At 41.9% G+C, this 27,368-nt stretch overlaps 1 protein-coding gene across 12 annotated transcripts in view; it reads right to left on the minus strand.

Moving 5' to 3' along the window:
• The window catches only part of LOC127005898 (multiple C2 and transmembrane domain-containing protein 1-like), a 243,787-nt gene that overhangs the window by 146,392 nt on the left and 70,027 nt on the right, over positions 1 to 27,368 (minus strand). For 2 of the 12 annotated variants that reach the window (XM_050875244.1, XM_050875241.1), the window contains exon 1: positions 10,521 to 12,630. In XM_050875244.1, the coding sequence (XP_050731201.1) occupies positions 10,521 to 11,250 (730 nt within the window). In that variant the 5' untranslated portion in view covers positions 11,251 to 12,630. Of the gene's footprint in view, positions 1 to 10,520; positions 12,631 to 24,035; positions 24,120 to 27,368 lie in introns of those variants that run through there. The other 10 variants (XM_050875242.1, XM_050875243.1, XM_050875248.1 and 7 more) reach the window with 8 other exon arrangements.

The following is a 27,368-nucleotide window of genomic DNA, read 5'->3' on the forward strand; positions in this document are numbered from 1 at the left end:
CTTGTAACATCTGGCAGCCACGTGTTGCACATATTAACTGCCCTATCATCTTACCTTTCCTACTTTTATTTTTATTACTTTTACTTACTATTACTACAAATATTATCGTTATCGTTACTATTATCGGCATTTTATTACTTTTATTATCTTTTTCATTGTGTTTTACGGTTTGCGAGACTGACCAAAGGCTAAACAAAGCATAAAACGCCAACAACATAGTACTGCCCCCTTAATGTAAACGAAAAACTGTAACCGAAAATGGAGAACGCCAATTTTTCATCCATTTTGCCCATTAATCTATCGATCTTGCACGTGTTGCACATATGAACTAATTTTTTCATTCTTACTTTTTTTATATATGCAAACGTCAACTTTCCTTTCTTTCCATGCAGCGATCAAATGTTGCAATATCTATAGCCTTCTAGTGTCATTTTCTTACCAACTTATTCCAACGGCAGTGCCTCAAACTTGCTTTCCTATAGTTTATCAGCTCAGTGTTGAAAAGAAATACTATAATCTGAAGGGTTTTTTTCTCACGTATATGTTAAAAACGTTAGCTTCCCAACCTTCTTTTCCTGTCATCCATCAGCCAACTGTTACGGTACATATATTCTAATCTCATTTTCTTATACATATTTTAACGTCAGTCCCTCAACTTTCCTTCCTGGCATTCATCGGGCCATATGTTCCGTAAAAAATATTAATTCTAAGAAAATAGAACATATGGAAGGAAAGAACAATATAGAGAAAAGACAAATAATCAACATATGAAAGAAAAGAACAACTGAGAAAAGAAACAAAGAACACATGCAAGGGTGAAAAGGGAAAAATTAAGAGGAAAACAAGCAAAAAAAATTAAAGGAAAGAAAAGAAATAATACAGAAACTAAGGTCATTTTCTTACTGACACATATGCTAAAGCCAGTCCCTCAGCCATCCTTTGCGTCATTCAAAAGTCACGTTTTAACTGATTCGTCACACTACTTATCAGAGCGGCACTCCCTTAACCTCCTTTCCATCCCAGTCATCTAAGGCTATGAATGAAAACTACCTCGTTATCTTACTTTCCTTAATGGGTTGTTTTTTTTTCCTTACTGATCTGTCACCCTACATATTAACGCGTCACTCCCTTAACTTCCTTTACGCCCCAGCTATCTACGGCTAAAGATGAAAATGATCTTGTTATCTTACTCTCGTCACTATTCTTGTATTCAGACATTTTATCTTCCTTATCAATGCGTTAGCTCCTTATCTCTTCTGTGTCGCTTACCAGACGAGAGACTTTTACCTGATATGTAAATCCGTATGTTTAAAGATTTTTCCTAAGCCATTTTTCAGTCACCAAAACTTTAAAGAACTCGAAATGGATTAAGTCTTATCAAGATCTTTATAGTAGAAGGGCGCGGCCAGTCTCCCCCAGCCACACCGCCGCCGCATGTATGGTTGCCTGCCCCACCGCCTACCAGCACACCATATGTCAAAAGTGTACGTAAGGGTCAAGAGTTGGCCGCTAGAAGTAATACCCCCCCCCCCCCCCCCCACACACACACACACACACACCCGCCCACCACACAGTGCACGCTTCGGTAAGATTTGGACCACCACCTCACTCCAAGCTTAGCTCACCTCGCCTCTCTCTTCCCACCTCTTTCCCTTCTATCGCTCCTCTCTCCTCTTCTCTCCTCCTCCTCCTCCCACCCTGCCATATTGTCACCATCACACACACACACACACACACACACACACTACCGTACATGCCTTATATATTCTGGCCCGGCGCCCCTCAATACACTACTGTCTTTCGCTATTTGCATTACGTTATGAAGCAGTATCCTATCGCACAATTCACGTACATGATTTATATTTCTTCACTGTTATATGTAGAACGTTATCGCATCGGCCTTTTTTTTTTTTTTTTAAGGGGGGGCAATTATATTTTTCCATAAGAGCAGCACATAACATTTTTACGTTTTTCTTTTTTTCACTTTCCATTTAGTTCTTCGTCTATCTCTCTAACTGTTAATAAATGGCTAAGTATTACTATTTAGCATTATCACGTTTCACCAGACACTATATTTTTCCAACCTGGACCATCGATGCTATCCTATTCGCATCACTAAACGCAATCCAATGCCATAACTATTAAAAAATGCATTACGCGTCATCAAGTGCCGAATGCTTTTATAACCCAGGCCGTCGCTGTTCCGGCCGTGCATCATTAAACACTATTCCCGAACGTCATCACCACACAACCATAATGAACAGCGGCGGGGAAGCGCGTCGGTGAGTTCATAATTCCATGCTACATTATTAAACATTATCCTTCAGGGACCAGTGGCGGCATAGTTGTTGTTACGTTGCAACATTGAACACTAACACTAACTAAACACTAACTAACACTAACACTGATGATAAACACTACTTACTTAACACTGCTTTCTAACCACTACTCACTAAACGCTACTCACTAATCGTTGCTAATTAAACTGAACACTAACACTAACTAACACTAACGCTGATGATAAACACTACTTACTTAACACTGCTTTCTAACCACTACTCACTAATCGGTGCTAATTAAACTGAACACTAACACTAACTAACACTAACACTGATGATAAACACTACTTACTTAACACTGCTTTCTAACCACTACTCACTAATCGGTGCTAATTAAACTGAACACTAACACTAACTAACACTAACACTGATGATAAACACTACTTACTTAACACTGCTTTCTAACCACTACTCACTAAACGCTACTCACTAATCGGTACTAATTAAACTGAACACTAACACTAACTAACACTAACGCTGATGATAAACACTACTTACTTAACACTGCTTTCTAAAGACTACTCACTAAACGCTACTCACTAATCGTTACTAATTAAACTGAACACTAACACTAACTAACACTAACACTGATGATAAACACTACTTAATTAACACTGCTTTCTAATCACTACTCACTAAACGCTACTCACTAATCGGTACTTATTAAACTGAACACTAACACTAACTAACACTAACGCTGATGATAAACACGACTTACTTAACACTGCTTTCTAACCACTACTCATTAAACGCTACTCACTAATCGGTACTAATTAAACTGAACACTAACACTAACTAACACTAACGCTGATGATAAACACTACTTACTAAACACTGCTTTCTAACCACTACTCGCTAATCGGTACTAATTAATCAGTACTAATTAAACTATATATTAAACACTTCTTACCAAACACTACTTACTGCTAAACACTATTCGTTAAACAGTACTCATTACACACTACTCGTTAAACACTACTAACTGAAGACTAACTAACTGAACTGATGGAGGAAAAAGGAGAAAGAAGAAATAATTACCATGAGAACAGCGATAACAAAAGGAAAGCAACAACAAAAACTATACAGAAAAACAGAGCAAAAGAGGAAGGAAGGAAGGAGAGAATGAGGAAGCCCAAGGAGGAGGCTGAGGACAAGAACAACGATGAAAAGGAAAAAACAACTGAGGAAAAAGAGAAGAAAGACTAAACTAAAATTATCACAAGGAGATCAGGTATAACAGGTAAACGAGTCAGCGAAGAAGGAAAGAAAGTTTGGAAAGTTTCGTTTAGTCGGCGCAACATGTGGTCATATGCCGGAGAGAGACAGAAGGGGAAGGAATTATAGAAGGGAACAGATCCAAGGAGACAGGACACAACCCCCGATTAATACCTGGTACCCATTTACTGCTGGGTGGACAGGACGTAGGGTATCGGAAAACCCGCATAAATTTTTCCACTCCGCCCGGGAATCGAACCTGGGCTCTCTCGGTTGTGACAGCGAGGAAGGAACACCTGAGCTAAATCATCTTCGAGGCCTCCTTACTTAAACATCATTAAACACAATTATTTAACATCACAACGCAAACAATGATAACTGGTCAACACGTCAGCGGCAGAGGAGCGCCAAGTGTGTGCTGGTAATGTCCGTGCAGCGAATCAATTCCACAATCTCCTTCAAGCTGACGGGTGAGGACGTCTGGGAGTGGAATCCGATCCTAAGAATGCGTTTAGAAGTGGATTTCGCTCTCTTATGGGTGCGTTACGATAGATTGGTTTATTGGGTTTTTGTTACGGTTATTTCTTAAAGGATTTTTGCCTGACTTTTCCTCTTTCACTTTTCAGATGTCAATGCAAAATACACACACACACAAACACACACACACACACACACACACACACACACACACACACAGTTCACTCTTACAATTCATTATACTAATCAGCGTAATGAATTGATGAAATAACAATGGAAAATTAACAAAACACTTCTATAATTAACCTAACCAATTATATAAGTCCTTTGCTTTGATTTAGATTGACCGGAATTTCACATCTATATTAAAAAAAATAGATAAATAGGAATATAGAGAGATGGATAGTTAAATATATAGACAAACTCTGAGACGCGAAACTCGGGAGGGCAACCTGACTAATCAATCAAGTTATCAGCAGAAAGAAACCAATAAATATCCTGAAATAACCCAGTGTGTCTGCCTGGCCGGGATTTCAGTGCGATAAGTCTGGAAACACCTGCCGCTGCTAACGAGGCTCGCTACCTGGTGAAGAGCCTGGAGAAGAGGAGGAGAAAAGACGGTGAATGGAGACAGGTGAGTGGGTGAGCGCCTGGAGAGGGACAAAGGTAGGAGAAGAAAAGACGTGAAAGTGTAAGAGGTAAAAGATGAAAAGAAGGATGGAGAAAAAGGGTGAGTGGTTCAGAGCTTAAGGAGGTAAAAGAAGGAAGAAGAAAGATCCAGAGCCTAAAGAAACAATATAAACGCCAAAAGAAGAAAAGAAGGAAGGAGGAAAAGGGTGAGTGGTTAAGAGCTTAAGGAGGTAAAAGAAGGAAGAAGAAAGATCCAGAGCCTAAAGAAACAACATAAACGCCAAAAGAAGAAAAGAAGGATGGAGAAAAAGGGTGAGTGGTTCAGAGCCTAAGGAAGTAAAAGAAGGAAAAATAGTACAGAGCCTATAGGAATAAAAGAAAAGGAGGAAGGAAAAAAGCCTGAATGAAAGAGGAAATAAGAAGGTGAGTGGTTGAGAGCCTAAAGAAGAAGAAAAAGGCGAGTGAGTGAGAAGCTATAGAAGAAGTGAAGGAGGAAAAAAAAGAAGTCGAGTGGGTGAGAGTCCGAAGTATTAACAGTGAAGAAATAAGAAATAAAAAAAGGTGTTGAGTGAGTGAGAGCCAAAAAAGGGATCAAAGGACAAAGGTGAGTGACTGAGAAGCTACAGAAGAAGTGAAGGAGGAAAAAAAGTCGAGTAGGTGAAAGACCAAAGAAATAGAAGTGAATAAAGAAAGAGCGGTGAATAGGTGAGGCAAAAAAAAAGATGGAAGACAAGATGGGAGGAAGATGAATGAGTAGATGGGGTGCAGGTCTTTCAAATAACTAAAGTCACGTCGCTTTTGTGTTTAAAGATGAACAGGCGGCGCTTATTACCAAAAAACTCAAGAAGTGTGAACAGAGAGAATGGATAAAATGAGACAAGGAATGGGAAGGAGGAAGAAGAAAAAAGGGGAGAAGGAGGAGGAAAGAGAAGAGTAAACAAGGAGAAAGAATAGAAGAAAGAGGAAGTACGTAATAACCATGAAGACAGAGATAACAAAGAGAAAGCAACAGAAAAAAAAAATGCACAGAAAAACAGATCACCAAAAGGAAGGAAGGAAAGAAACGATGGTGACAAGATGGAAGTTGAGGACGAGAACAAAAATGAAGAAGAAAACAACAACTGAGAAAGGAAAGAGAGGAGGAAGACTAGACCGAGGCAGGGAAAAAAGGACAAGGGAAGATGCTCAAGGAGGAGAAGGAGGAAGAGGAGGAGGAGGAGGAGGTAGTGTTGGAGGAAAGAGACAAGGGCAAGAAGAAGGACAATGACTCGAGGATTCATAAAACCTGGGGAAGAATGAGGCAAGAAGTGGAAGGCGAGTCCGTGTTATCTGGGAGAGAAAGACGAAGGTAATGTAGGCTGAGGAGAGAGACGGATGTGTGATGCATAAGATTAGGAGTTAAGTATTTTGATGGACAAGGAATGTGGTGTGTATGTGGGGGGAGGGAGAGAGAAGAGAAGATGAAGGAAGAGAGAGGAGATAAGACGGGAGGAAATGAAGAGATATGAGACTAGAGGAAAGGAAAGGAACAAGGGAAGGAAAAGAGGGGAGATAGACGGGAGGAAATGAGGAGATATGAGACTACAGGAAAGGAACAAGGGGAGGAAAAGAGGGGAGATAGACGGGAGGAAATGAGGAGATATGAGACTACAGGAAAGGAAAGGAACAAGGGGAGGAAAAGAGGGGAGATAGACGGGAGGAAATGAAGAGATATGAGACTAGAGGAAAGGAAAGGAACAAGGGGAGGAAAAGAGGGGAGATAGACGGGAGGAAATGAAGAGATATGAGACTAGAGGAAAGGAAAGGAACAAGGGGAGGAAAAGAGGGGAGATAGACGGGAGGAAATGAAGAGAGAAAAGACAAGAGGAAAGGAAAGGAACAAGGGAGGAAAGGAAAGAAAACGTGAGGAAAGGAAAGGACAGAAAATGAAAGGAAAGGAACGAGATTAGAGAAAATGAAAAAAAAAACATGAAAAGAGAGACAAAGAGGCAAGAAGGTAACAAATCTAACAACGATAATAGAGAAGAGGAAAGAAGAAGAGAGCAAGTAAAACAAAAGAAGAGAAACAAACAGACTCCAACAGGTGTAGGGGAGAGAATCAAGGACGAATAATAAGGCCAAGATATTTAAAGAAGAATATTCAACCTAAACACACACACACACACACACACACACACACACACACACACACACACACACAGTCTCGTAACACTCCCAGCCAAGTAACCTCCCCCCCAGTCCCACCCCCCCCTATCGACCCCCCACAAGGCTCGTAACATTCCCCGCCGAGTCGCAAACACAGGCACTCAAGAGGCAGGTGTGTGGACGGCCCGCGCAGGTGGCCTCATGTGATTCACGTGCCCTAAGTTAAAGGCCTCTTGCATGCCCGCGGCCTATCTTTGAACGCATGTAAGACAGTCGCCAGAGAAAGGAAATTATGAAGTGTTTTTTTGGTTGTTGTAAAGTCACATGAGGAACCTTGAATATCTTTGGATTTTTTTTTTTTTTTTTTTTTTTACCTGTTTCCCTTGTAGTCAGAAATACGTCGCCAGAGAGAGCAATTTATGAGCTATGTATGAAATTATGAAGTGTTTTTTTGGTTATTGTAAAGTCACATGAGGAACCTTGAATATCTTTGGATTTTTTTTTTCTACCTGTTTCCCTTGTAGTCAGAAATACGTCGCCAGAGAAAGCAATTTATGAGCTATGTATTTCTTTTTATTGTCGTAAAGTCACATGAGAAACCTGAACTTCTGTTTTCTGCTTCTTTTTCCCTCCCTTCCATTAAAATCAGACATACCTGTGTTATCTTTCTTGAGTCACGTCAGGAGGTGCATTGTTCTTTGCAGTCTCCCCAGTTTAAAATAAATTCGTATAAATTAAATGTACAATTCATAGCCATCTTTTGAACACTAACTTCTTTCTGTTGGAGTCAGAGTGCGTGTAACTTATTGGCATATTATATCATGTTAAATGGGAGTAAATTCTCGAGACGTGAGGCAAACATGAATTCTCTTCGTAATCTCCCGAAGTAGTTTGGCTGTGCCCCGCTAAGCCACCTAAGAATGTATGACCCAAACTTTGTTCTTGGATGTGAGTCGCCTCTAGAAATGGAACCCAAATTTCGGATCTTCTTTATTTAATTTTCAAGAGAGTTAATTAAACAAACATCAACAAGTCGTCAAGCACATAAAGTCTCTCTCTCTCTCTCTCTCTCTCTCTCTCTCTCTCTCACACACACACACACACACACACACTAACAAATGCAAGTAGAGAAACAAAATTAAACTTTGAAACACTTAAACTTTTACTTCTTTTTTATGACTGAAATAGCTTACATCTACCTACCCCCCCATCATGCCCCCTCCCCACTTTTTTCCTCTGCTTATATTGAACTCTTTTAGACCTTCACCATCTGGCTAATGAGAGAGGAAAAAAAGTTAACAAAAAAGCAAAGAATTCAGCTGCAGGTGGTTTAAAATATTCCTCTCCTGACAGTGGCGTGTGTGTGTGTGTGTGTGTGTGTGTGTGTGTGTGTGTGTGTGTGTGTGTGTGTGTGTGTGTGAGTGTGAGTGTGAGTGTGTGTGTGTGTGTGTGTGTGTGTGTGTGTGTGTGGGCATAGCGGATAAAAAGTACGAGTATAACCACAAACAAACGCGGTAAATATGTCCTGTTATAAGATTAGTGTCACGTACGTAGCGCTGGATTAAAAGTTTGGAGACTCTTCTTAAAGGTATGAAGATGAGGTGGTTGGTGGAAAGAGTCCGGTGCGAGAGGGGGAGGGGGGGAGGGGGGAGGGGAGGGAGAGAAGGACTGTGGAAGAGGAGCAAGATTAGGAATGTGGAAAGGGAGTTAAAAAGGAACGGGAGTTAAAAAGAGATAATCAAGAGTTGGAAAGAGTAGGAACAAGATGATAAGGAGTTGAGGAGAGAACAGTGAGGATATGGGAGTAAGTGGAAGGACTGGGGGGAGGAGCAAGACTAGGAATGTGGAAGGAAATAGAGCTGCAGTTAAAAAAAAGAGCTATAAGAGTTGGAAAGAGTAAGATGACTATAAAGAGTTGAGGAGAGAACAGTCAGGATATAGGAGTAAGTGGAAGACTGATGGACTGGGGGAGTGGAGTAAGACAAGCAATGTGGACAGGGATAAAAAGGCAGTTAAAAAGAGAAACAAAAGAAGTGGAAAGACGATAAAGAGTTGAGGAGAGGACAGTGAGGATATGGAAGTGGAAGACTGAAGGACTGGGATGGTGGAGTAAGACTAGCAATGAGGACAGGGATAGAGAGTTAAAAAGAGAAACATAAGTAGTGGAAAGAGTATGGACAAGACGATAAGGAAAGTTGAGGGGAAAACAATGATAATTTGGGAGGAAGAGAAAGAGTGAAGACTATAGAGAGGAAGAGATAGGTTAGAAATGTGAAAAATATCAGAATGGGAAGATTTACTTTTTGAGTCGTGTGTTTTTACCTTTCCACCCAACGTTGCCAGATTATCGTACTCAGCCGCTTATATTTCCCGACTTCTTACCCCAAAACTGTCTTCTGGGCTCCAATAACGATACTCATTTATAGTTATCGTTAAAAGAGTTAGATCCTGATGTTTCTTGGCAATATATAGTCAGGCAACTTAGGCGTCAGAAACCGGTAAATACTATGCTCTGAGTACGATAATCTGGCAATGATGTTTCCACCTGTACACAGTCGTTCCCAAATGTAAATCACAACACATGGGAGTAAATCAGGGCGTGTGTCTCCCCGATCTCGGTGTTGACAAGTTTGCGAGTTAATGGATTGTTGACGTGTATGCCTCCAATCAATAGGGAAAATACGGTAAATGTACGATAACCGCTAGGATTATAACTTCAAATTTCAGGTAAAATGATTTGTATAGTTAATAACGTGTTTCTCCCCGATCTCGGTGATGACAAGTTTGCGAGTTAATGCATTGTTGACGTGTATGCCTCCAATCACAAGGGAGAATACGGTAAATGTACGATAAGCGCTAGCATAAACTTCAAATTACAGGTAAAATGTTTTGTATAGTGAATGACACAGTGAGAATGATAAACTGTAGCTATTGCCAAATAAACCCCGGACACAATAAAACTAGATAATTATGAAGTTCCTGTGAGGGGGGAATGGTGAATTCTAATAATGTGCCTAATAAACTACAACGTGCAATACTGGGTGACAGAAATTATTAGTATCCTTTAGAAAGGTGCAACGACCTGAGTCAGTGCACGAAGGGACGAGGGCCAAGGCACCCCCCCCCCCACTACCACCACCACCACCACCATCACCACCACCACCACCACCAGCGACACAACACCAAGGAATGCAGTACAAAAGAAACAAGAACCAATAATCGAATTAAACCGAAAACGACGCAGATTAAAGGCGCTTCAAGAACACAAACTGACTGGCAGTGTGGCAGACTACAGAAAAAAGATCCACGACCAAATAGGAGTTGCAACCAAGAACCGAGTACCGAGAGAAGACCAAGAACATCACAGATAAGAGACGCGACAAGAACACACACAAAACCGACGACGATGCGACATGTTAAAGAAAGCGACCCAGACTGAATGAAACACCAGACGGGGTTAAAGTGAGGAAAGCAGAGAGGGGCGAAGAAGAGCCCCGCCACCACTAGGCAGCTAACAACCTCCCGAGAGAACCGCCACCAGGGCCAGGCAAGGCACTCAAGGACCCAACCACAGCGCCTCCTCAAGAACCTGAAGCCCCAACCAGCCCCGAGAAAGCAGCAGCAGCAGTAGACTCAGCCGGCACAAGCACTTTAAAGCTGATGAGAGGCTGACTGGCTGGCTCCCTGGCTGACTGGCTTTGCAGATTAACTTGCCTCTACGAAACTCCGCAGCGTCTTCGTCCTCGGGCTTATCCTCGTCACTGTCGTCCTCGTATTGCACCGGGACGGAGCGACACACACCCGCATTGATTCCGGTATTCCTTTGACTCACTTCCGCTGGTTTCTGGCGCACCTTTGATTTGAACGACACCCGCTTCCGCCGCACACTAACCCCGCTTTGGACTTCCTCTAGCTGCACCGCCGTCCCGTTACTGACATGCTCCACGTACACTTCCGGAGTCTGCTGGGGTGCCCGGCCGTGGCGCTGCCTCTGGGCCGTGTAGCTCTTCGAATGAACCGTCGTCTTGCTGCTAATGACGCCGCCTGTCTGTGCCTCCTCCACCATCGTGCTCCTCCCGAAGTATTCCGCCTGGGAGATGCACGTGTCCGATAGGAAGGCACTGTGGGCGTAGCTCGACCTTGCTACCACATTGCTCCTGCTGCTGCTGCTACTTGACAACATCCTCCCCGACAGCAGACTAGCAGAAGGGCCTCCACCGAGACCCGACATCAGATCAACGGCATTACCCACACCCGTCAGCAGCGTGTTATTATTGTACTCTGTGAAATCCACGCGACTCCCAGACACTTCCTTGTATCCCGGGGAGTGTGTGAGCCCCGCCCCCGACTCGCGGTCAGAGGAGGCGTCGCCGCTTTGGGTGGTTGAGGCGGCGGGGGTGGTGGCGCCGTGTGAAGATCTCGCCTTGAGGCGAATTCCGTACATCGCTGCAACGTTTGACCTCGCCTCACCCCGAAACTGGTTATCAGCACGAGACAAACACGTTACTGGCAAGCAGATACACACACATTCCCACACGTTATCATCTCACACGTGGCTGTCATTCCCGAAACGTGACATGATGTGAAAAGGAACTACAACAACACTCACGTCACGATCATATTAAGCAGCCAGACTAAGCTACAACACGACACTGGACCCACTCAAGGTTCTGGCTGTCGTATCTTTGCGTTTTCCGGCATGACATCGGCAGCAAAGATAAGGAGAAACACTAACACACGTGGAGGCGCGAGACGAGGAGCGCGAGCGATATCCTTCCCTCCGCGACCACTGTTACAACTCGACTGCCGCTGTTGCCTCGCTTCTCCATTGACACGGCCCGGGTACCGCACCACTGCCTCCCGACGACTCCGCCTTGGCTTCGAATTAACTTACCCGAATGAAAACTCCAACCGTGACTGAAATGCAAACCCACGACCATCTTGCGACTTATTCTTTTCATATGGCCGTTTTGTTGAACTGAATTGAGTGTCATTCCCATTAAGTTAAAGGTAAGCTCCGTTTATATTCCATGGGTACATTCACAGTTTACAAGTGATTTTTATTTTTCCGCGTGAATTGTGAGGGTAATCTTAGAGGAAGCAATGGTGGCAAGTTATTTTGTGCAGTATTTTCTTCTTTTATCCTTCATGTCTTCAATGCGCGCGTCCTGTCCTCCCTCGCTGCGTTATCGGACCACTACAATGACGGACGAATGGACGAGTGAAGAAGCCCCAACAATGCGTGACTGATGGGAGCTGTCGTGAGGCCATCCCCCTCTCGCTCTGACCCCACGGCACAGAAACACCACAACCCTACTAACTTTATTATCATCCAATAAACCATCGCATCGTGCTAAGCCAGTGTTCTTCAGGCTTTCCATACTAATACCCATTTGTAAGCCTCTTGAGAGTATTAAAGCTGTGTGTCTCCCATCGTCTGTATTTACTTACCGTCTATAAAAAATGATGATCCAATAGTGATTTATCGCGACTCGTACTTTGAAGATCCCCGCCCTGAGGCAAGTGGGGCTTAAGCTGACGTCTTGCAACTCACTCTCCCGACGCCATGAATCTTCAAACGTCTTTCACAACCTATCTTGCCATGTGATTGACCTTGGAGTAAGGGGCACGGCAGGGGGAGGGGGAGGGAGATCAAGCCGGAGTCAGGATCACATGCAAGGGTCGGGACGCGGGACACAGGGACGCAGCAGCCAGGGATTGATCGAGGACGCGGGCCTGACCCTCCATACCCCTGCCGAAGCTCCGTCCTCCCTCGCCCTGGTCACTTTCGGCAGGCGGGTGCTTCCGCTGCTCCCTCAAGCTCGAGTGGCCGACGGAAGTGCAGCCAAGAAGGAATACTTAACGAGGAACGAGGCGGCTCTCTGGTGGCCCGGGTGCAAAGCGGTGCGAACGGTCCTCGCTCGCCAGCATCCTCCTCTTCGACCTCTCCTTTGTGCGATGGTCAAGGTCAATGACGTTTGCATTTGGAGGGCGACAAACGCCTGCGTGGGTGTGTTTGCTTGCGTGTGCACGTGCGTGGGTCTAGGGGTTGAGTGTGGCGCTTTACGTCACCGTGAAGGGGGATGGACTGTGCTAACAATGGAAGATGAGACGGAATATAAGACGGGATCAAGGGAGTCCATGGCGACTTAACTAATGCGTGAGAGTATGAAGACTGAAGCACCGCGGGTTGAGTGGATGCAAACGAGGTGGTTGGCAGAAATTAATTCCACGAAACTCAAAAAAAAAAAATATATATATATATATATATATATATATATATATATATATATATAGATATATATATATATATATATATATTGCGGAAAGAATGCACTATTATAAACAAGTGGATCAAAAAATATAAATATATACAACAAAAGATGCTAAAAATCGAGATTACATTCCTCACAAACTAAACAGGTAGGTAACTATTATTACTACTACAATTAATAATAAAATAGTAGTAGTAGTAGTAGTAATAATAATAATATTAATAATAATAATAATAATAATAATAATAATAATAATAATAATAATAATAATAATAATAATAATAATAATAATAATAATAATAATAATAATAATAATAATAATAATAATAATAATAATAATAATAATAATAATAATAATAATAATAATAATAATAATAATAATAATAATAATAATAATAATAATAATAATAATAATAATAATAATAATAATAATAATAATAATAATAATAATAATAATAATAATAATAATAATAATAATAATAATAATAATAATAATAATAATAATAATAATAACGTTTATCAAATTACTCTTGAATAAATAAAACAAAAAAATAAGTTCAATCTAAACATTTTTAACGGCTAGTCATTTTTTTTTTACAACGAACTCTAAAAACAAAATCAATAATGATAAGTAAATCACACAAAGGTGACAAAACCAAACCCAAGAACAAACACTCAGAAACGCAAGTGTCGCACAAAGCCAAAACCAAACAATAACAGTCAAACGAGCACTAAGCATTTCACACTAAAACTAAACCAAAAAATAATCATAATACCAAAAACTGTACGAATATCACACGAAAACAGGACCTCAAAATTAAGTAACAATAAAACTAATAACAAATAAATCTTAAAGTATTACGCAAACCAAAAGAAGAAAAAAAATCAAGCAAATCAAGACCCGCGCACGCACCAGACACGTGACGACCACCAGCCAGACGACCATTGGATGAGGGGACCACTTGACCACTCCCACCTCCTCCACCTTGCTTCCTTCTCCACCTTATGGTTACTTCACCCTCTTGGCCGCTCCTTCAAGACGTCCTCATCTCTTGCTCTTTCAACTACTCTTCTCCACCTCCTCCTCCTCCTCCTCTTTCTTTCCTCCTTTACCTAACCTTATTGCCTTCGCTTCCCCCCTATAAACTGTCTTATGTTTTTCTGTCCTCTCCTCTCCTCCTCCTCTCTTTCCTCCTTTACCTAACCTTATTGCCTTCGCTTCCCCCCTATAAACTGTCTATGTTTTTCTGTCCTCTCCTCTCCTCCTCCTCTTCTTCACCTTATTTATCTTACCCGTTTCGCCTCCTCTCCTACACCTCTCCTCTATCTGTCTCTCTGTTTACTGACTTTCTACCCTCCTCCGTCTCACTAATCTATTACTCCAATGGCAGATCTCATCTCTTGTGTACTCTCTGACACAATAAAACTAACATGCACACCAAGACACCGAATAGGACAGACAGACGAAGACACAAACCCTTCGTGGCTGGCCAATTTTCAAAGCACGACAAGCTGTTCATAATAAATTTAAGGTATTCTAATATGTTGACTAGTTCAAAGTCACCTTGATGTTGTTGTCCATTCTAACTTTCTTTCTGAGCTCGTCCCGTGAAGCAAAAAGGGTTTGGGCAAGTGGTGGTGGCCTCAGGCATCACTATTAACAAATACCATGTTTGTATAAATAAAGGAGACACATACAGTATAGGGATTTATAATATGGGCTCTCTCATATATATATATATATATATATATATATATATATATATATATATATATATATATATATATATATATATATATATATATATATCCATCATTATTTCGGGGGTGTCTAATTAGGCCTAACAAGCTCGGCGCATCAGGCGTGCCTGACGGCCAGAACGGCACACGTGGCCAAATTATGGCGCACTGCACCACCGCCGATACACAGAACAAACAAAAAAAAATTTTTATTAACAAATACAACTTACTATTTACACTAATTAGATAACTAATCAGTCAGTTTATCTATCTACTAACCCATCTAACTGCCCCTCAAGCATGCACCTGTCATCACACACACACACACACACACACACACACACACACACACACGCGCGCGCGCATAAACAATTAATTAATTCAAATACAGTTAAATACTACATCACTGGAAAATTGAGTTGTACAGCAAACATGCAAAGAGCAAATAACAAACTTGAAAGTCCTTCACTTGAAAAACAAATAATTCACTGTCGAGGAAAACTTTAAATTACTTCGCATGATCCCTGTCCTTTGCTCCTTCCACCCGCCCGTCTCACCTTTCCCAACATTCCTCCCACTCTATCTGCCTGTCTCCACTGTTGCGATAGCTGGTTTTGTGAGTTAATGTTATATTGGATCGACACTTCTTACCGGCACTACATTTTAATGATTTTATAACATCCCAACTTTCTCAGTCTGTCCCTCTCTCACTGCACATCACCACAAGTACCCCGAACCTTTAATAACAGCCTAAGTGCCACGCACAGTCCAGTCCCTAGTGACCCAGAACTACCCTGAAGCACTCCTACCCCCCACCTCCACACCAATTTTCTTTTATTTTGCATGTAAAACAACTGCTAATGAGAGAGAGAGAGAGAGAGAGAGAGAGAGAGAGCATGTGTTATCTGAATTTTACAAAATACTTGTTAAAACCTCGGGAAGCTGTTTTTTTTTTCTTCTTCTTTTCCTATCACACTGTTTACATCCCATCAACAACGATGTGCTATGCTGTAAAATTCTGAAATAAGAAGTAGATGAAAAGAATGAGGAAAAAAACAAGAGATGAAGAAGAAGAAAAAGAAGGAAAAGAAGAAGAAGGAAAATGAGAAGGAAAAGAAGGTAAAGAAAATAAATCTAAACCAGTTTTGTTAAGTTCCTCACAAAATTCTTCCGTTTTCTTTTTGCTAAACCTATCCAGGGATCACTGCAACATTTCACCGGGTGGTCGTGAAGACGAAACTGACCCCCGACCACTGACTCGCGAGGTTATCTACAGGCACACTCAAGCAACACATCCCCCACAACCCTGCCAAGGAGCGTCAGCATGGCCAGGATGAATTGGTGAACAAGTATATTAACAATGATGATTATTACTGTTTACAGCTGGGAAAGCATCTCAAAGGCAAACCAAAGAAACAAAAAAGCCCGCTACAGAATAATTAAAAAATGCCAGATAATATAGACAGCAGGGTTGCCATCAGAGCCGAGGAAAGGTTGGAAAGATGAAGCAGTAAAATTGTTAGATAAATATTTGGCCAGAGAGGGTACTGTAGACTAGGGCCGACAGAGAGTTGGGTGAGGTTGTAAATTAGAGCCTTTCGCAGAGTAAGATGAAGTATTTAAGCGTTCTTTTTAGGAGCAGCGAGTAGCGGGCTTTTTTTTTATTAATGTTTACTTTTTTGTGCCCTTGAGCTGTCTCCTTTGCTGTAAAAAAAAAAAAAAGAGAGAGAGAGGTGGAAAAAGTCGCGATTGTCCTTTGTCTTGCATTGGCGTAGTAATGCATGATGGCTACTTTGCTTCCTCCTTCTCCTCCCCCTTGCTTCCTCTTCCTTCCACGCTCCTCCCTTTGTAGTAGCAACACATTTATCTTTTTCTCCATTAAACATTTTCTTCGATTGGTAAACAGTGAGCTCTTCGGAGGGACACATCGTTTCGTTTCTTTGCTTCGCCCCGGTGACGTGTAAACAAAAACGGACGGCCAGAAATAGGAGGACGCTGAGAAACACGACACCGGTCCGTCTGGCGCCTCCACTCTTCACCCCTGTGCTCAGGACAATGCTTGGGGTCCTCAACGCAAGGTTTACAGCGGCTGATCGTATCGTAAGTATTAACCAGGCACGTGAAGGTCAGGCAAAGTGTGTCGGGTGGAGGAAGGTTTATATAATGTTGATGCTGTATTCAGCGACAAGACAGAATCACTTAGTAACATGTGAATTGATAGCATGGGTCGAATTAAGCTTTTTCCACATCTCCCACCACAAAGCCACAGAGATTTCTATCTCTACATCTTCGGTTTGATAATTGAAACTCTGTGGCTCATTGTTTTTCCAAGCACACACATATGACATGGTTTTCGTAGGAGTTTGGGGCATTTCCTGGGGTAGTTTTATGATCCTGAGAGTAGTTTGACCAATTTTCTGTATGATGAATCTAAAAATTCACTCATGAGAACCCGATTAATCTTCTTTCCGGCCTGTGGAAATAGTTGATGTGAAAACGGAAACGTCTGAGAATACTAGCGTTAGTAATCAGACGAGTGACAGCAATCTTTTTCATTTCGATCTCCTCCATTAAATCTTCTCAATATTCCCCACCACTGAGCCTTCATTATATTTTTATTTTTTACCTATGCGGGTGGTATATTTCCCAAGTCTCTACGGGTATGTGGTGCCTGGCTTCCCACAGCCAATCATCGCTGTTCCAGCTCGTGACGTCTCATGTGTACGGAGGTTAGGAGACCGCTGGAGAATGAAATATTTTGTCTTCCAAATCAAGATTATTGTAATACATAAGCATATATTAGGGAAATACAAAAAAATATTAAATTCGGGCCTGTACACCAAGATACCAGTATTATTACGCAAATATTAGTCTCAATGTAGCTATTATTCTGAGGACTTCTTTCTCCTTCTCCTCCTCCTCTTCCGGTTCCCGTGTTCAAACTTATCGTGGTAGGAAGCGAGATATATCTGACTTTAGCCTTGCAGGACAAAGGTTACAATGACGTTACGCAGGAGAGATGGATTTCCTAAATAATTTTATAAATGGAAATTCACGTTCGTCGGGAATATGGCGGGCAAGGCGGCGTTTACGAGCTTTGTGCCTCATGAAAACCAGCCTGATGAAAACCGCAAGTGGAGAGAGGCACGTATGCACAGCCGACCCGTACACACGGGCAGCAGGCGAACTCGGACAACAAGGGATTCATATAGTGAGCACGGTCATGGGACTTGGATCCATAAAAATTTCATGAATATTGGTAGTTAATCTGTGATGTCAGCTGAGATAAAAATAAGTAACATAGCTGGGATGTGATGTCAAGGTAAGGAGGGGAGGAACTGTACCTGAACTAAAGTTTCAGAGTATTATGAACCTTCATACAACCAAAGAATAAAATTTAAAACATGTGAGCTATATTTTATCCCGCGTGGGCATTTTTTTAATTAACTTTCTAGCTCCAATCATTGGGTGGAAAATGAATATATATATATATATATATATATATATATATATATATATATATATATATATATATATATATATATATATATATATATATATATATAATCATTAAGAACTAAAAACTTGTTTAGGATGTTTGAATGTTTTAAGGTAAATCTACGATTATGTTATCATTTGTGCTTCCCTAATATCTGCAGTTCTCACGTCCCTTCCCATTCCTTCCTTTCCTTTCTCGTGTTCCTCTAGTTCTGCTGCGTAATACAGGAGTTTCTCCATTAAAAAATATATATAATGTGCTCATATGTGCCTATTCCCGACGAACGTGAATTTCAATTGATAAAATGACATAGGAAATCCATCTCTCCTGCGTAGCGTCATAGGAACCTCTGTCCTGTAAGGCTAAAGTCAGATAACACACATCTGGGAACTATCTCGCTTCCTGCCACGATAAGTTTGAACACGGGAAGCGGAGGAGGAGGTGGAGAAGGAGAAAGAAGACCTCAGAATACTAGTTACATTGAGATTAATTTTTGCGTAATAATACTGGTAACTAAAGGTGTAGTCAGGGCCAAATTCAATATTATTATTTGTGCTTCCCTAATATATGCATATATATTACGGTAATCTTGTTTTGGAAGACAAAATATTTTATTCTCCAGTGGTCACGTAAGCTCCGCCCACATGAGACGTCACGAGCTGGAACATCGATGATTGGCTGTGGGAAGCCAGGCACCACATACCCGTAGAGACTTGGGAAATATGCTTCCAGCAGAGCATGCGAGGCTGCACGGAACCTGGCAACTTGATGGATGATGGCATGGAGCATCGTTTGGCGTTTCCATGGGTTAGCCCTTTCACCATCAAGACGCCATTTTCGTTTTATATTTCCGGCATTATATATGAAGGAGGAAGCGAAGGATGGGGAGGAAGGTAAGGAGAACAATTAGGACTTTTGCGACTCCTAACCGTTCTCTTAAAGCTCTCGGTAAAAATTATGTTTCTATGAAGAGAACAAAAACCAAAAGAGATGATACAATCAGTCTTCTGGGCACAGGGCCGCAGCATCCCTTCAAAATGCCACAAGTGTTTCTCTTTAGTAGCATAAAATTATACACCCCACGTCGGACCCGAGCGGAGGAGACGGACAGCTTCATTCAACAGGAGTCGGTCGCGCACATCGGCCTCAACTCGTACCCTCGCCTAATTACACCAATACATCGACAGCCAACCAGCAACGCCACACATTTCCCCGCCACGGCCACCAACGAATAATTTCCACGCCCGTAAAGCCACCACTTGAACGTGACGCAGAATCAGCAGACGGCATCACACACTCGCATGAAACGTCTAAGGTTGAAAGACCTACTGGGGTCGGCATTCTCTGACACTCCTGCCTCTCACATGAACGATCTCCAAAGACCGAAAAGGAGACCAACCGCGTTCTAATGAGTGCTTTTGTAGGTTCACGGCACAAAACACTGATGAAACTACCAGAGGGGTCATAAAACTACCTCTGCATATGACCGAAACTCCTACGAAAGTCTTGTCAAATGTGTGTGCTTGGGTGTTTAAGTTTTTATGAAGTGTTTGTGTTTGAGAATGTGGCCCTGAATGTTCGCATTAAAGCATCGACAGCCTGCAAACAACGCCGGACACCTTCCTGTTTCGACGTGCGGAAAATACTATACAGTACTCCCACAAAACAACCTCTTGAACGAAACACAGAGCTAACAGACACCATTAAACTCCCACTCCTATGTCAGGTTGAAACGTTCTAACACGGGTTCGGCCGCTGCATAAACCCAGTGGAAATCATTACTGTGAAAACCTAAATTGACATGACATTAAAAGCGGTATTATAAGACACCTTCGTTTCTCACATGAGTATTTTTAAAGGTCAAAGAGGGGATCAACTGGGTTCAAATGAGTGTTTCTTTAGGTTCACGGTACAGAAGAAGGGCCAAACTACCACCAGGGTCATAAAACTACTCCCGGAAATGCCCAAAACTCCTAGGAAAGCCTTGACAAATGTGTGTACTTGGGCGACGAAATGTTTAGTAATACGGTCCTAAAACTCCTTAGTCTTATGTATACCACGGCAGCCACTCAAAATAAAATTCCCCCGCGCTACTAAAGAACTGGAGCCGATCAACAGACGCAATCGGCAACACATAAAAATATCATTGCAAGACATTACACATTCCAAAGAGACTATCGCAGTACGTGTTTTATATCACACTTCACTACGCACGGCAACGCTCCAAGACGAAAACGTAATAATGTTTCGCTTTACGAGAACGAACAATAGTGTCTTTAGGCGATGCAAAAGTCCTAATTGTTCTCCTTCTTCCCTGCCTCCTATCCTTTCGTATCCTCCTCTGTCTCCTTCCTTATCTTATCTTTCCTTCTTATAATCCGCATTCTCCGCTTTCTCACTGTTTCCTTCCTCCCGCCTCAATCTTATCTGCAATCCTTCTCATCCTCCTCCTCTTCCTTCCCTTCTTCCTAATCAGTTCCCACCCCCTCTTCCTTCTTCCCTTCCTCCTCCTCTTGCTCTTTTGCTTCCTCCTCCTCCGCTTTCTCACTGTTTCCTTCCTGCCTCCTTAATCTTATCTGCAATTCTCCTCCTCCTCCTCCTCTTCCTTCCCATCTTCCTAATCAATTCCCACTTCCTTCTTCCCTTCCTCCTCCTCTTGCTCTTTTCCTTCCTCCTCCTCCTCCTCCTCCTCCTCCGCTTTCTCACTGTTTCCTTCCTGCCTCCTTAATCTTATCTGCAATCCTCCTCATCCTCCTCCTCTTCCTTCCCATCTTCCTAATCAATTCCCACTTCCTTCTTCCCTTCCTCCTCCTCTTGCTTTTTTCCTTCCTCCTCCTCCTCCTCCTCATTCCAAGCTCCTCCCTTCCATTGTAGAAGCATCACATTTATCTTTTCCTCCATTATATTACAGTCTCCTCTTCGATTTTGCATTTCGTTCTCAATCTATTTCTTCGCCTCACTAGACTCCTGTTTATCTCCTCTTCTCCCAACTGTCTTCTCCTTTGCCACTCATTTACTATTCCTCCTCCTCTTCACACTATTTTCCTTCTTTCTTCTTCCTTCCTCCTCCTCCCCCCCTCCCCCTCCAGCAACCTATTTCCTCAAGCTTCTTTCATTTCCGATATTAATACACGTTCACCTCGTATCTCTCTCTCTCTCTCTCTCTCTCTCTCTCTCTCTCTCTCTCTCTCTCTCTCTCTCTGCTTCTCCTTTCCTTTCTTCTCCTATCCTTTCCTTTCCTTTCCTTTCCTTTCCTTTCCTTGTATTTCCTTTCTTTTTTTTCATTTCATTTAATTTCCCCTTTCCTTTTCCTTCTCCTTCTATTTCTTCTTCTTCTTCTCCTCCTCCTCCTCCTCCTCCTCCTTCACCTCTTCCTTCTCTTACACCCACCCACTTTCACTTTTCCTCCTCCTCTCACTCCTTTCCTCCCGCAAACACCATCTATTTTTGCTCATCATCCCTCATCCTTTTCCCTCCTCCTCTTTCCTCCACTTTCGCTCCCTTATCCTGTTACATGCCGCCCACTGGAGGGGAAAAGCAATTGTTTGATCGCGTTTCCTCTTAATTCCAAAGGACGACCAAATGGAAGGACATCGAAAGTATATTATTATCGGTATCATTATTCTTGTCATTAGTGGTGGTGGTGGTAGTGGTGGAAGTAGTAGTTGTAGTAGTGGTAGTAATAGGAATAGTGGTAGTAGTAGTAGGAATAGTGGTAGTAGTAACAGTAGTACACAAACGGTAACAATATAAAAATAGAAAATATGATTATGATAAAACACTAAGAAAACAGAAACGACAAAAAAACAATGTAGTAACGACTGCCAACAAAAGACAAACTAAAACAAAACAGCAGCCACAAAAACAATGTCATAAAGGACTAATAAAGAGAACAGAAAGAGAAAAGAAAACACAAACAAAATAAAAACAAAGTGGTGACAAAACCGAGACAAAACAAAACAGTAAGAAAACAATGAAAACAAAGTCACGGAATAAAGGAAAGATGGATAACAGTTGCATATCCGTATCTATCCCTCTCTGTTGCTGTCATGTCCCTAACTCGACCCCTGAAGAGGAGGAGGAGGAGGAGGAGGAGGAGGAGGAGGAGGGGGAGGAGGAGGACGATCCCTTCTGAGCTCCTGGGGACTTGTAGGACTTGTTGAACTCGGGAAAGTTAGTTCACGTGTCTCGTTAATCAAAATGTCCACTGGTGCTTGTTGGTGCCCGGGCGAAGTGATGTGGTAGTGGCGACGGTCAGTGGTAGTAGTAGTAGTAGTAGTAGTAGTAGTGGTAGTAGTAGTAGTAGTAGTAGTAGTAACAAATTTAATACAGTGAAGCCTTTATGTCATTTAGTCGTCAAATTTTACAGAAAGAACTTAAAAACTGACACATTTTCTTCGATTTTATTTTTCGTAATCTTTGTCTCCTCCCCACTAGCATTTTATTTTTCTCTTTTTTCACCCAATTATCTTCTCCATCATCAATCACTTACTATTTCCCCTCTTCACCTTATCTTCCTTCTCCCTTACACCCCTTTCCCTCATTTTCCAATTTCCACTATCACTATCACCATCACTACTACCCCCACTGCTACTACCTCCACCAGCATCACCACCACCACCACCATCACCACCTCCTCTCCATCCCTTCCCCCCTTGAACGCAGCATCTGGCCTGGGTTAATTGCGTTAGTTATCCCTCATTCGGCGGAGTGTTTTGTCTTCGTCCAATTACTCCTGAACGGCGCCGCTTCACCCTTTACGTCCACGCCTGACACTTCACTCTCGTTAATTGTCCCTTTCCGTCCAGCAGGTGTAAAGGTAAAGTTGAGGCTGAGAGGTGTATTAACTAAGGTGCTCATTGCCACGGTGCTCAATTCCGTATCCAAACTTGAAACATAGGATCAGTCTTACTTCCTTTTTTTTTCTCTTTTTTTACCCTACTTCCTTTTTTTATCTCCCTCTCAATTTACCGTATTTAAAGGGTGATTTATGGGGTTATGAAATTAAGGGTAGAACGGGAAAAGAAAAGCCCGCCAAAAATAAATTAAAGTTATGCTTCCTTTCCCTCTTGTGAAGGATTAGAGGTAAAGAAATAAAAGTTGGAAGGTCGACGGGAAGGGAACGCCCACTGAAGCGTATTCCATTTAATAAAGAGAAAACGGAAAAAAAGGAACTCAATTAAGTTTTCTAAGTTTCCGTTGCGCCCAGTAATTGGCGGATAATTAGGAAGAGCATAGAGCTGTGGATTCCTTGAGGTAGATGCCGCTCTTCAACTACATATAATATTTTTTACAGGGTTCTAGTTATTGTGCCATAGGGAAAGAGGGAGCTACCAAAATATATGCATTGATAAATAAACCTATACGAATAATGATATTAAGAAAAAAAAATACAGCTTATATTTGCACAGTGAACCAGACATGATATACATATTAAATTGATTATCATTTTCTCACAAAGACCAAAATGTATATATATATGAACACTAATAATATCGACTACAAAATATAAAAAATAGTCATATACACAAAATGACAATAAATAAAGAGAAATATGCATTCATCACACACACACACACACACACACACACACACACACACACACACACACACACACACACACACACACCCCTCCCACACACATACACATACCTCCCCTCCCCCCACACACAAGACCAACACAAGCAGAAGAGTAACAAGGGAGGTCACACTCACCAAGCGGGGGTCGGCGCTGGGGCTTGGGTCGCGGGTGTCGCTTGGGGGACCCGACGAGAGCTCTCACATTGGACGATAGGGCATCTGGGGTCACCGAGGAGCACGTGAGGTCAGAGCCAGGTCACGGCGGGTCACTCATCTAAGAGGACCCGCCGAGGACATTTTCCCACCCCATAACGAACCGCACTTCACCTCTCCTTCACCTCCTCCTCCTTTTCCTTTTTTTCCTCCTCTTTTCCCACCCACGCATGCACCCCTTCACCACCTCCTCTCCTCTGTTCTTTTCTCACACACTCAAGAGGAGATCACCCCGCAACACACTCCACACCCAAGCACTAAAACACCCACAAAACACACCACACGAAGCATTTAATTATTAACAAACAACACAGCAAAGAGGAAGAAGGGAAAGCGACTGAACCTTCACTGCTACGACGGTATCTAGAAATATAAATGGTTACCACATGTACTGTTTTGCCATATCTTTGCTAATATAGAGTTTTTTGTTAGCATGGTTTACTTTGCGTTAGCGGTCTTTTCCCCCCCTTGACCTGCTTCCTAAAATGCAAAAAAAAAGGTATATAATTAATTTACACATCCATATATGATACAGAAACATTAACAAAAATAAAAACAACAATTCTAAGCATATACTAGTAACAGTGGATAGGCTTTTTCATCTTCTTCCTCTTTGCTCCCTGTTCATATATTAGTAAACAAGCTAGATTATAGTTTGACTAGTAAAATTTGAGGAGAGAGGGGAGGGGAGGGGAGAAAATTGTCAGAAACGTTTGAAATGAGGGAGGGAATGGGGCATGAGATCAAGGCTTAAGATGATTGAATTATAGCGATGCTCACTTTCCTATTAAATCTGACGTCCAAGTTATAATTCTGTCACACGAGATTTAGAATTTAATATCCTTTGACCCGTACACAAAGCGAACGTGAAATAGACACCGTGGCTTTCCTTTCCGATCTCTCTCTCTCTCTCTCTCTCTCTCTCTCTCTCTCTCTCTCTGCCTCCGTTTTCTTTGGCTTCGTGTATTAAAGAGGATGGGGAACTGCTGCGTCGCGATACTGGGAAACCCTTCGTCTTGACCTCACATGCATGAACAGAAAGACGTGGCGAGGTCTCCAGAGTCCATAACCGTGACAAAGTGGAGTATCTAGGGTCATATTCTTAAACAGATCGGCACCCAAACACACATATTTGACAAAGCTTTCGTAAAAGTTGTGGGCATTTTGGGGGGGTAGTTTTATGACTTCTGGTAGTATGACTTCTTCTGTACCATGAATATAAAAGAACACTCATTAAAACCCGATTAATCTCCTTTTTGGCCTTTGAAAGTAGTTGATGTGAGAGGCGAAAGCGTCTGATAATACCGAAACAAGATATCCAGAATCCTTGAACATGACCGAGTGGAGAATTTAGAGACATGTATTCATCTCTGACTTACTGGTCGAATCGAGATAAAAAGGATAAATGATGCCGATGGGAAATGTGGCGTGAAATTATGGGGTTGTTGCCTTGTTGGTGTGACTGATAGAGCCTATTTACCCTCAAGATCTCTAGAATCCCTGAACATGACCGAGAGGAGAATTTAGAGACATGTATTCATCTCTGACTTACTGGTCGAAGCGAGGTAAAAAGAATAAATGATGCCGATGGGAAATGTGGCGTGAAATTATGAGGTTGTTGTCTTGTTAGTGTGATTGATAGAGCCTTATTTACCCTCTCTCCCATATCATGCATAGAAACGAGATTTTTGATAGAGGCTGTACATCATAACACTATCTTCCCACCCCGTCACGCACATACACGCGCACGGACACACAATGAATTTGATTTTTTTTTCTTCAGGTTTCCATTTTTGTTTTCATATTCACATCTTTTAAAGACATCTTAACTTCCCGTACTTTTTTTTTTATACCCTTTATCAAATGCCCTAGTCAAATCGCTGAGTAAAGGGGCTATTACACTGGGCAAATTTTCCGTGGATCTTCAGTCAAACACGATTTCCGCTGGCGTGGTTCTCATATTTGCGTGGTTTTCTGACGTGTCCACGATCTTCCAAGGCTACGATAGATTTCACTGAAGGACGACGGTATTACTCATCATCTTCATCAGCAGCAATAACAACAAACAACTGAGAACCACGTTAGCGGAAATCGTGGTTTGACAGAAGATCCACGGAAAATATGCCCAGTGTAATATCCCCTTAAAACAGTTAACTTTCCACCCCTTTCTAAACTCTACTGCCCAACCCTTTTCACCGACCCTTTTTACCTTACCGTACCGTATAATTTAATGCAAGAGTTACCAAGAGAGCACTTCCAAACCTTCCATCCTTTTTCAAACCGTTCAGTCTGGGCCGCTCTACCTGTCCCTCTCTCACTACATTATGCAAAAGTTACCCCGAAACACTTTTTATTTTACTGAACATGTTTAAAAAGATTGTTTTCCTCGGTGCTCGTCCATCCTATTACCCGAACGCACTCAAACCAATTGAATCAAAACATTTACAGTCTGATTCCCGATTCCACGAATATTTGCGTACAAGGTTTTACGGTATTGCATTTTCCAACATTTGAACCCGTAGTCCATTGTGATCACATTCCTTTCTGAAACGACAAAAGTTTAACCAAGAAAACGAAACAGATGATGATAAAATAAAACTTTCCATCACCAAAATTGGGAAAAAATATATATAAGGATTAAGAAGGAAGAATATGAAAACACAGGAAGGAAAAATGCGAGAAAAAAGATCAACACACTCGACTTTTCCGCCTCATTATCTTCAGCTGTTCGCGTCTCGGCCATTACTCACCACGATTCTGGGAGTCATTTTTTTTTTCTTCTTTTTATGGTTTATGTCCTTTCATGTTTGTCTATGCTCTTGATTTGCCTTTACCAGTGTGAAAAAAAACCATACCGGACTTGAAAACAAACACTACACACACACACACACACACACACACACACACACACACACACACACACACCACTCACAGAACCTCCTTCACAAAGAGGGAATCTAAAATCTGAGGGCGGAGTATTCTGCATCACCAAGTCCAGAGGAAGCAAACGCCACGGACTTGCAACAATTTCAAGAACTTTAATTTAAATATCTGGTTCATAATGAGCGGACTTGAGGAGTAAAATTGAGACTGACACGAACCAAGGCATTCAGTGGCTCTATAAGACACGATTCTACTCTGCACGAGATTAAAAAAAATACTGGAAGAACGAAAAAAAAGAAGAAACAGCAAATGCACTCAATTATACGTGAGGACAAACTTATTTTCGGATGGATATACTTTGATTATGTATAC

The sequence above is a fragment of the Eriocheir sinensis genome, chromosome 31, assembly GCF_024679095.1.
Source record: "Eriocheir sinensis breed Jianghai 21 chromosome 31, ASM2467909v1, whole genome shotgun sequence".
Lineage (NCBI taxonomy): Eukaryota > Metazoa > Arthropoda > Malacostraca > Decapoda > Varunidae > Eriocheir > Eriocheir sinensis.